This window comes from Bacillus rossius, chromosome 8, assembly GCF_032445375.1.
Source record: "Bacillus rossius redtenbacheri isolate Brsri chromosome 8, Brsri_v3, whole genome shotgun sequence".
NCBI classification, from domain to species: domain Eukaryota; kingdom Metazoa; phylum Arthropoda; class Insecta; order Phasmatodea; family Bacillidae; genus Bacillus; species Bacillus rossius.
This window is the reverse complement of record NC_086336.1, coordinates 14020350-14031975: the sequence shown is the minus strand read 5'-3', so window position 1 is coordinate 14031975 and position 11626 is coordinate 14020350. Positions and strand designations below refer to the sequence as shown.

The window sequence follows — 11626 nt, the reverse complement described above, 5'->3', positions numbered from 1 at the left end:
TAAGTACTGCTCAATACGAATTCACAGTCATGAAATAAGTTTGCCTTGTTTCGCAAGTATTCATAATCAAATAAGCCATGCTTATTCATTGATATAAGTAATACTTCATGAAAATGGCTATCTAGGTGACTCAAGTAGGCTACTGGTACCGATTTGTTTGTTGTAAGGAATAGGTTATGTAAGGTATTAATTCCCGTTAATTTTTCCATATATTAAATTAAAATTGAGAGAGTAAACAAATTCAATTTGGGAAAAAGAAACGAAACAAATTGTTTCCGCTTAATTTTTGTAAACAATACTGGCTACGTACATAACCTCTTCTGCAGCTAGCGTGTTGTTTCGCTACCACGTGGTTAACTTCACCCGCTTATAGATCACAGACACAAGATGGCCAACATAATTTAACAACACAAACATTCAAAACATATTTATGTAGTTGTAAATTCGTTTTTAATACATGTTAATATTTATGTTATTCAAGTTCACTATCAAATAAAGTTTAAATATCATCTTACGTAATAATTTCATTATTTTAATCGCATATATGGTTTGAAACATGGGCTCTATTTATTTTCAAACAGGTAAACTATGTATTTACAGCGGTATATTTGCTTGCGTTACGTTGATACAAAATTCGTCCTTTACTTTTTGAGATACTTCATCAAGTACAGCATGGCCAATATAAGTAGTGCTTGTTCAAGTATTACTTCGTCAAGTATAGGTTTATGAATTCATTGCTGGAATAAGTAGGCACTACTTGAAAAATAAGCACTACTTTATGAAGTATTACTTATTCGCCAAACAAGACTTCGACTATAAATCCCGCCCTTAGTATTCCATCTGGCTTCTCTCTCACTTGCTCGACGAGTAAGCACTTATAGTCGTTGGCGAGTTGCTGAAGACCTACCCGGGTACTCTCGAATGCCGAGGAGCAAGTTTTCAGTAATTTACTCGCTGAGCGAGTTCGCTACTCTTGGGTCGAAATACCTTCTTGCTGGTCTTCGAAGTTGCCATATATAGCTTCCTCTGGTCATGGGTAAAGTCCGTCCTCAAAAAATGCAGAAATGTCTCTTACCCACATCGATACTTGGGTACTCTCGGGCAGCGTGATGTCTTACATATGGGCGGTGGTGAAGGCAGCGGCGCCATAGTGGTCTTCGGTTGGCGTGACACTATCGGTTAGCAAGAGCGAAGCACTCTGCTTGAAGGAGTCCCGAATAGGGCATATGTAGTCGCTCGGCCACAACAAACTTCGCCCACCAGAACCGCCTGAAGTCTGGCTACCCTGCTCCGTTCCGGTCTCATGTGGTGATGCGTTGTCGACTTCAGCCACGTGTGATGACGTTGATCATGTCGGAGTGGTTTACCCCTTCCAAAAAGACTTTGCAGGCAAAGGCAAATTTACAAACTGGATGTACGGTGGTTGGTCTACCATTAGGCGTATCAGATGATTAAACAGATGGGGGATGAAGAAATTTACAGGTGACATATTATACCTGCAAAGAAAGTGTCTCGATAGTGTTTCATTGAACAAAATGCTATACATAATCAGCAATATTTGTTCGTTTTCGTGAAATTATTTTACTTTGGAAATTGTGAACGTGTGTTTGGTCACGATACGTTTGGTTTTAATATTCTGCATTAAAAACCTTAGAGGGCACGAGAGAAGTTAAATCTTAACTGTTTTCCATGTGGAATCCTCACTCTCGTGACATCACAATTCATAGATATGCTACTGCTGTGTTCTGTTTGTGGCCACCAGGCCACATTAAAAATTTTTATTTTGGCATTTCGGATTTTTCTGATTTATTTCAATTTTAAGTTACTGTTTTAATCTTTAATTCAGTCGCAGAATTTTTTATTATTTAATTTTTGTGAATAGTTATTTTTTTTATCATTCATTCGTTTGGTTTGATTCAGTTTGTTTAGTACTGTATATCGATATTGGTTCTATGTCCGGCTACTGGGCGCGGTATCGTCGCTTTGAAGTCTGACGTCACCAGCGCCAGAGCGCGGGTGTGGGAGTCAGCTGTGAGCCTCGGGGAGTGATGGACTGCGAGTCGCCGCCGACGGACCGCTGCGGGCAGAGGTGTATAATGCTTCGACACAGCGCCAGGCAGTCCATGCCTGGGTTGGCATGGATGGGGCCGTACCTTGAGCTGGTACAAAAGGAAGTGCTTCGCAAGAGAATACTTCGATGAGGTTAATAGGCGACACGTAGTGTTGTTTGGTACAAAACTAATTTTCATAATAAGTAAAAGTTAGGTGCAAAAAGTTTGAACGAACTACCATCTTGGAAGCTCTATAAGTTCACGTGCGTGTGTTAATAATTGGAGATAATCATTTTGTATAGCAGCCCCGCAATTGTGTACGAAATTTAAATTTTCCTCAAGAATCTTTAAAAGTTCAACTTTGTCTTTGGAAATATGTTTGTCAACGGAACTCAATATTTTTGTCTCGGCCCTCTGCATATACTGTGGCAGCACACAGCTCTTTTGACTGGACAGTGTTATTTTGGTGAAGGTCAGGGACACAGATGTTCGTCATATACCAGGAAGGCGAGAAATCGTATATTTGCGTGTGACGACGATTAAATCCGGCCCCAGTAGGACACATAAACTTTATATATATATATATATATATATATATATATATATATATATATAGGGATTTTATATTATTTATTTTTTTATATCATTAGGTGTTATTGTTGTATTTCTATATATTAATCAGCGCTGACTTATAATGTTTCAGCATACCAGGTATGCTCATACTAAAATACATAAACTGCAAAAAATGACTGTATTACCATCTGAAGTATCGAGATGAAGTATGATTATGTAAAACTCTGCATATTTGTACTCTGCATTTTTTTTTACTATTTGCCAAAAACTAGGCTATAATTTATTTGGTAACTTTTCTATTGTTGGCTCGACACCTTGGGTAGTTAGAAGGGTTGATTTTTTTGAGCTCTTAAAATATTTTTGGTATTCCATATTTTTAATTGTATTTAAACAGTGTGTGTCAGGGACGCTACCCCCCTTCCATGTTGGACAGAACACAGCAGCAGTATTTCTATGAATTGTGATGTCACGACAGTGATGATTCCACATGGGAAACAGTTAAGATTACACTTCTCTCGTGCCCTTAAAGGTTTTTAATGCAGAATATTAAAACCAAACTTCTCGTTAACAAACACATGTTCACAATTTCCAAAGAAATTATTTCACGAAAACGAACAAATATTGCTGTGTATGTATAGCATTTTGTTCAATGAAACACTATCGAGACACTTTCTTTGCAGGTATAATATGTCACCTGTAAATTTCTTCATCCACCATCTGTTTAATCACCGGATACGCCTAATTGTAGATCAACCACCGTACATCCAGTTTGTAAATTTGCCTTTGCCTGCAAAGACTTTTTGGAAGGGGTAAACCACTGCGACATGATCAACGTCATCACACGTGGCTGAAGTCGACAACGCATCACCACATGAGACCGGAACGGAGCAGGGTAGCCAGACTTCAGGCGGTTCTGGTGGGCGAATTCGTTGGGGCCGAGCGACTATAAATGCCCCCTTAGGGATTCCTTCATGCTAACCGATAGTGTCACGCCAACCGAAGACCACTATGGCGCCGCTGCCTTCACCACCGCCCATATATAAGACATCACGCTGCCCCAGAGTACCCAAGTATCGATGTGGGTAAGAGACATTTCTGCATTTCTTGAGGAAGGACTTGGCCCATGACCAGAGGAAGCAGTAGACGAAGAACTTCGAAGACCAGCAAGAAATTAATTCAACCCAAGCGTAGCGAACTCGCTCAGCGAGTAAATTACTGAAAACTTGCTCCTCGGCATTCGAGAGTACTCGGGTATGTCTTCAGCAACTCGCCGACGACTATAAGTGCTTACTTGTCGAGCAAGTGAGGGGGAAGCGAATTGGAGTACTAAGTGAGCGAAGGACTTATAAGTACAGATGGAAGCTTGAATAACGGCTGGTTGGTCTAAGACAGTGACATGGGTTGCAGTGTGTTTGTGTATGTGTGTGCACCCCAAGTCAGTGATAGTAACTGCCATCACGGTACAAACTGGAAGTGGTACGAGACATGAGTTTGTCCAAAGCAGACACGAGTAGCAGGCACTTGGAGACTACAAGTGTAGGTTCATAGGTTCACCTAAAACCCTCAATGTGGGTGCAGAGATGTCTCTGGGCTTCGTGGTGAAGGTCAGCCAGCAGCCGCCGCCAGCCGAGTCCGTGTGGAGCACCAAGGGGGAAGGAGACAGGTGACTCACTGCACTCCAAACCGGGAACTGCGTGTGGCTCAAGGCGAGTGATGAGCCAGTAAAGTAAAGGCCTTAAGTGTCGAGGGCAAGGTTTGGGACGAACAGTCCTCAAACAGAATATAAACTACAGATAAAACTTCAAAGACTTATTTTTTGGGCTAGTTGTCAAACTATTGTTGGTTAACCCTTTATTTAAAATATGCATTTTTGAATTTAATCGCATTAGAATGAAGGGCTCAGAATGGCAGACATTTATTGTAGAAAAGCACTCTTGAATTTTGTAATTAAAAAAAAATATAATCTTTGTAGAGTTAATTTTGAGCATTTATTTCTGATACATATTGGTGTTATTATGATTGTTTCCAATGGTCTTGTTTACTGCCATAAGTTGACGCCAAGAGCAGCTATGATATTGAAGAATTCTTCAAGTTATTAAAAAGAACAAGAGAACATGAGGAATTATGTCAGTGTATAAATGTGATATTTATGATTGACACTATTGTCAAACAATTACTTGCTTCCTTAAATCTCATTCTGAGTTCAAAAAAATAATTTATTGTGGGTCCTAGAAGGTGTAACAACTTAGTGCGGGGAACTGGGCCCGTTTGAAAGATTACGAAACACTTGAAATAATTGTTATGGTGCTCCCTAGACTTTTCATTGGTTACTGATAACGTTATAAATATCATAATAAAACTTATCTGAATATTAGTGTGGAAAAAACTAAGTTTATGATGTCATAATGAAGGTTTTAAATAAGTTATCGCTAGGGTACTGCTTTGTGTTGTAAATTTTGATAGATGGGAGAATGAGCTGTATAGTTTATGTCACTAATGGGTACCAACCAGACAGGTCGAATGCTTCAAAACGGAGCAATTAGAGCAGTTTGTGTACTTGGAACACTAGAGCAGTTTCAGCGATTGGATCACTTGGAGTGGTTAGGGAAATTAAAGCAGTTAGAAAAATTGGAGTATTTAGAGCAATTGGAGCATTGGAGTACTTGAAACGATTGGAGCTTTTGGAATAGTTGTATTATTTGGAGCAATTGGAGCAGTTATAGCTATTTGAATAAATTGGTGCGTTTGGAGCAATTGGATAACTTGGAACATTTGGAGCAGTGGAGTCATGAACCCGTGTTGTTTTGTAGCCTTGTAGCCTTGTAACAAAAATATTTAAACACGTGGATTGTCTTGAACAGCAAGACAATGGATGCCAACAGTGAAACTGACATTGATAAAGGACGCAGCAACTAATGGTTTTCTATTATTATCCAACTGTACATAGTGTTAATATTTCAAAACCTTAATTTTTACAGATTAAATTTTAGAGTGACAGAGAATCTTGTATAACGAAGTATTGTAGCATGTGTGCTACAGCCTCGACCTTTGATAATGTTTATGTTGGTAGAAATGGTTAACTTATTTTATTAACCTTTTCGGATGCCCTGGTAATTAGAGTTATTTTGAATTTAAGTTTGTTATATTTTGTTTTTAAGAAAGGAAATTGTAATTCTTGTTTAGTCTTATTATTTTTAATTTTAACATTTTAAGTTATTAAATTGGTCTCTAATGTTCAAGAACACTAAAGAAGATTTTGGTAATCGCTGCACTAGGCGGCGCGCGAGCAGAACAGCTGAGTGTGTGTGACGTCAGGGGAGACTGGCGAGCAGCAGTCGCCTGGTGGGCCCGGGCGGGCGCGGACGTGAGTAAAACGCGGGTTGGCCATGGTGATGGTTCCACGTCGAAGTGACTTGCTGGTCGAACATTTGAATATGAGTCTTCCTTTTGAATATGAACGGGGTTTATATATATATATATATATATATATATATAATTTAGAACGCGTTGGTACGATGAAAACGCGAGTGGTTGGTGAGGCGTGTGTGAATGTCGCGAGGATTTTCCAAGGATGAATTATGTGCGCCAAACAAAACTCCAAGACGGTATGACGAAGGATTCGTCATATCCGTACAATTACCCGCAGCTATGGTAAGGTGTTATGGCCAGGGTTTGCCATTAAAAACACTCGTGAGTAAACGAGTGTATTTGGTGACCGGACATCTCGACGTCAAAAAAGCAAGTAAGTGCCAGCCGTGCCACTGCCCCGTTGACCCTTTTGACCCCTGGTGCGAAACTATAATCTGTGGATTTTTGAGATTTAAATTAACGGAGTAATAACACTGAAACTGGGATTTTACGTTCAGCGTGTTCACCCAATGCCTGCCAGACGTGGAAGAAAAAAGGCGTCGACCTTTAGAAAATGACTTAACTGAGAAGGGCTTGTTAACCCATAATTTGTAATTTGCTAAATTTTTGATATTTTGATTTGGATGCTAAGGTGTGTCAAATTTTTGCTAGTGTTCGCCTATTTTATGGTAATTTCTGTTAATTGGTATTTACGGTAGTGCTACGCCCGGTGCGTATCTATATTTGTATTTGTATTAATATGTTATTATACATTTTTAATGCCTGTTTAGTAGTTACATTTAATTTTTCGGAGCTCCGAAGTATATGATCCAAAATATACCTTTTTGGGGGATTTGTTAAAGTATTTTTTTTTAGTATTATTATGTAGCAATATTTTTTTATAAGTAGTAATAGGGTATGTATTTTAAGATGTATGCGCTGATTTGTGATGAAACGATTTTATGGTATATTTATATACATATTTATTAAATGCTGCCATATACTTTTTGCATCTTTTTAACTTGCTGCCTCCTCTCACTGTTCGCAATCTTATTAGTATTTTTTTGAGCCTGCCATTAGTTTGGGTTTTAATATTTTTTTGGGTTTACCTGCGCTCGCGGTACGGGGCAATATAGGAGTTTACTGTGTCGCGGGTTGCGGAAGTTGTTTGGTTTGGCCGGGGTTTAGGCCCAAACCTTACAGTATATTGTGCCATAATAAATAGTGGGAGATTTTAATTTATACTAAGTACTTAATAAATTGCCATCATTTAACATGAGAAAATGTAAATTTATAAATTAAAATATGTAGTACACATTAGGGAAATTTTATGGAATGAATGGGCGGGGGGAAAAGGGAGTATCCCATGAAACCTCGCCAGCTCAAGGTAAAGTTCACGTCGTTTCTCTCTTGCAGAAAAATTTGGGTTCGACCCCGCCGGGAATCCAGCCATAGATCGACTTGATGAACATGATATACATAAACATCAGAGAAATCTCAAAAATAATAATTATGTTTACAATTGCTGTCGATATTATGTACTCTCTGTGGGTAGACTATTCGTTAAAATCTGAATGTGGCAATTATAAAGAAAAATGCAAGAAATGATGCAATATAATTTATGGCAGTTAAGAAAGTTCAAAATTCTCAATCATTCGTAAGATGCAGTAATTTTGTGTAAATAATATGAGTTGTCATGAAGATATAAATAAGTACTAAAAAAAATTGCTACACTTTACTGTGGCTAAATGTATTCAAAAGTACTTGCTTAAAAATGACTCAACTACAAATATTGCATGAGATTCTTTAAACACAAACTACTACTTCCTGCGGGTTTACGCATGAAATAAGTTTGTCCATCTCAAAAGACTGGTCTCTCATCAATAATAGATTTAAATAATAATCATATCGATATTAGTTATTTCTCAGCGAGAAATTTAATTATATACTATAATACAAGTTTGTCACATTTTGAAAATGACTACAAATCAGCCAAAAATGTTTGGAATGAAAGACTCGATAGCATTATTTATGTTGTTGGCTATGGTCTCCGCTGAAGAAACCACGTTGCTCGTCGCGTTCTTCCATGCAGAAGCCGTTTCGCTGGCTGCGGTCTCAGCTGAAGAAATCGCGTTACTCGTCGCATTCATCCATGCAGAAGCCGTTTCGTTGGCTGCGGTCTCAGCTGAAGAAATCGCGTTGCTTGTCGCGTTCTGCCACGCTGAAGTCTCGTTCGCCCACGCGGATTCCGCGTTGCTGGTCGCGTTCTGCCACGCGGAGATCGCGTTCTTGGTCGCGTTCTCCCAAGAAGAGAGGGCGCTGGCCATGGCGGCGCTCACGGACGACTTGGAGGTCGCGTTGGCGGCGGCTGAGGTGAAGTTGGACCACGCGTCGGACAACTTGCTCATCTCCTCCTCGACCGCCTCGCTCACCGCCGCCGAAGAAGAGTTGAGCTGGGCCTTGATGGACGCCGCCGTCTGGTTCAGGTACGCCTCGGTCTTGTTCAACAACTCTTCCAGCTTCGTCTGGTTGGTGAAGGTTTCCGATGCGTTGATGGCCGCTTGTATCAGGGTTGAGAATATGTTGACATCTTCAGCCACGGAGGTGTTGACACTGGTGACGATGCTGGCGTTGGTGCTGGAATTGGAGCTGGCGGAGATCCCCTTCGAAAACACACCACACACCAGTTAGCACAGCTGTAAAGACGACACTGTCTCGCGCATCACACGCATCTTCGCCTCTACGCGCTAGACACTGAATTAGGTTGCAGTCTTCACGGCGCTAATGCGCCATCCTATAACTAGCTTTCATCGTATAATTTTATATTGTAATATGATAGACAAAGAACCTATCATGCTTACGATACTGTGTGCCAAATATTTGATACTAAATGGCCCGTGAATTCAATGATTTAAAGGTATATTTTGCTGTCAGAACTTAAAGGATGAAACTAAAAAATTTAAATTAGTCGCAACGGCTTTCGCTTGTAATTCATTATCAGAGTCGTTTTATTAATCATGGTTAGTTTGTAAACGACGTGTTAACACTTCGAACTCGGCACGCTGTCTGGTTCCTCCCATTTCAGATTTTTTATAAAATTTAAACTGTGTTAAACATGAAGACTATTTCAATGGTTTTACTTTCACAGAATAAAAAATATGTAAATCGAATATTTTTTGCATAATTAGCTGTCAAATCTTAATTTTTACCATTTTTGAAGCATACATAAGAGAATCAACTATTAAAGGTAACTAAAACGTTTTAGGTATAAAGGCAATGCTTCTTACTGGCTACTTCAAGAAAAGTTTGGAATTTATTTCTGAAATGTTCAAATACATTTTACCCGGCATTTCATAATTTATTTTATTTCTAATGATTTCGACAGCGAAGCAAAAAAATCGAAACAGAATTGGAAACCATAATATTAATAAGCCAGTAGAATTACCATTAAACCTAAAAGGTTTGAGTTCTCTAACTCAATTAATTCTTCTTATCTGTATGCCCCAAAATACTAATAAAGAAACTTTCACAGATAATAAAGAAAAAATTCAAAATATGTGTGAATGTTTAAGCTACAATTTTGAAAAAGTCTACTAGTTTCAATGTGTTAAACGTAAATATAAAGTCATGTCCTGATATATGGGGCACCCTCATTAATGAAGAACACCGAGGTATCACTCGCAGTTGGCCAGCGGCTGCAAACAACTTTATTCACTGGAACCCCATTATCGACGGAGATGGGGATCCATCATATAGTGACCTGCTACTGCAGTGTCAGTCCCTGATCTCCTGTAGGCTTACTTAACATTAGTGAAGAGAAGAAGAGACAGTTGAATGTCTGCAATCTAAATTTTTAAACAGCTGAAACTACTGTAAATAATATATTGACTCACAAATTTCCGAACGTCTCCAATTTTCCCTTTGGTCGATACAGTTTATTTTTGAGACTGAAATCACTGAATTTATTTTTTTAGTGATTTTCATTGATTCATAAGTATTCGGAATAAGTCAGTAAATTTTGCAACTTTTAACACATATCCACAGTCCTACAATTAATTTATCAGTATAACAACCAAAAGCGCCCTATCCATGTTTATTTTCTTACTATCTCTTCGAAATCTTATTTAAAGAATAATAACCATTGTCATCGTGGATGATTTTGTATTTTAATAATAAATTAATATATCATTTAGTCTAAAATACATTGGAGCGTTTGAAACTAAACATTTTAATTAGGTTAAAACTATAAGTAGTTGTTAAAACATTTTTAAGGTGTTAATGGGTTTTTTAAGTTACAAAATATAATTTTTATGCCATAGGTATATTAAAAAAGGATATATATAAAGAACAATGCCTATTAACCAGTACTAATCTCACTTTAAGTCAGAGTAACTCTTAGATATATATAGTTATGGATATCTTCCACTTGAAGTAATTTTATACAGTTACAAGCACTTTCAATTAATTATTTTCATTAAAATTATCGCTAAGTTCGATTAGTTTGGATTGTTACGATAATGCCATAAATATAGATTTCCTTTTGCCAAAAAGGGAGTCAACTTTTTTATAAAAAAAAAAAAGATATCACAAAAATTAATGAAACTGATTTTAAAAATACACACACTTTGGAATAAACTTAGATCATACGGTTTATATTCACATAATAAAAATGGACAAAAATTAAGAAAAACTTAACATTTATCGACAACAAATATATAAAATAGTGATCATTGTCAGGCAACTAAACGAATAAAATAAACCCAAAAAGATGGTTCTATTAAAAATTTAAAAAATTCGATACACGGCATTAGCGATATGGACCTACTTATATATTACCTGTTTGAAGGGGTGAAGAAAATACATTGTAAAGTTTCAGAATCAGGAATATTTATCCTTCCACAGACCAGTTAGAATCTGTGTCTACAGTAACAGTAGGTAGGACCCTACATATGAGCAAATTAAAAGTGTGATTGATAAATGGGGTATATATGGTACCCTATAATCGTGTAAACAAATAGGAAAAGGCTCCCTTTGATTGAATGCCAATAATATGGTTTGCTGAGATACTAACCTGTAAAATATGAAACTGGCGCCAAGTAACTTGACGATTACATTTTAAAAGAAGACGCCTTAAAATATATTTTTTTTTTAAATTTTTACTTAGCGGACTTTATAAATAAACATAGAACGTTTTTAGTAATATAAAACAAAGCTTAGGAAACCATTAATAATGTTTGTTTTGAAGCAGAACTTACCTGCACCAGCCCGAGGGCTACCAGGAAGAAGAGAGCCTTGTACTGCATCGTGGACGAGTGAGGTGCTGACAGCTGAGACAGTTGAAGAGTGCTTGCTAAATCCTGACCTGTGGTCTTATATACCGGCAAGCTAGTCACAGGCGCAGTTGCAGCACAGCTGAGCAAACGGTAGCATCACGTCGCTTACGTCACTACAATTGTGAGTTTCACGTATTTACATCCCAAAAATAAGGCTATTTTTTAAACGGTTATTCTTGCGTGCATGTAATTTTCAGTATGCTTTACGGGGTGGCTGAACGTAATCTTCAATAAGTTAGTCTTTTTTGAAAGCGGCGATCTTGCAATTTTAGCTTCCGCGCGGAATATCGGCTTTTCACTTCCTGAAATCACCCGGCACAC

The 11626-nt window shown here is 37.9% G+C and overlaps 1 protein-coding gene across 1 annotated transcript; it reads right to left on the bottom strand.

Moving 5' to 3' along the window:
* Window positions 1–7886: 7886 nt before the first annotated feature.
* On the bottom strand, window positions 7887–11626 carry LOC134535530 (uncharacterized). The gene is made up of 2 exons (XM_063374674.1): window positions 11228–11626; window positions 7887–8635 (listed from the first exon to the last, which is right to left on the bottom strand). The coding sequence occupies exons 1-2, from the start codon at window positions 11273–11275 to the stop codon at window positions 7961–7963; spliced, it is 723 nt and encodes a 240-aa protein (XP_063230744.1). The 5' UTR covers window positions 11276–11626; the 3' UTR covers window positions 7887–7960.

Bases quoted from the DNA above. Each gene is read 5' to 3' on its own strand.
- LOC134535530 (XM_063374674.1), bottom strand. From the start codon at position 11,275: ATGCAGTACAAGGCTCTCTTCTTCCTGGTAGCCCTCGGGCTGGTGCAG. The intron at 8,636-11,227 runs GTAAGTTCTGCT...GTGTTTTCGAAG, and splicing joins TAGCCCTCGGGCTGGTGCAG to GGGATCTCCGCCAGCTCCAA.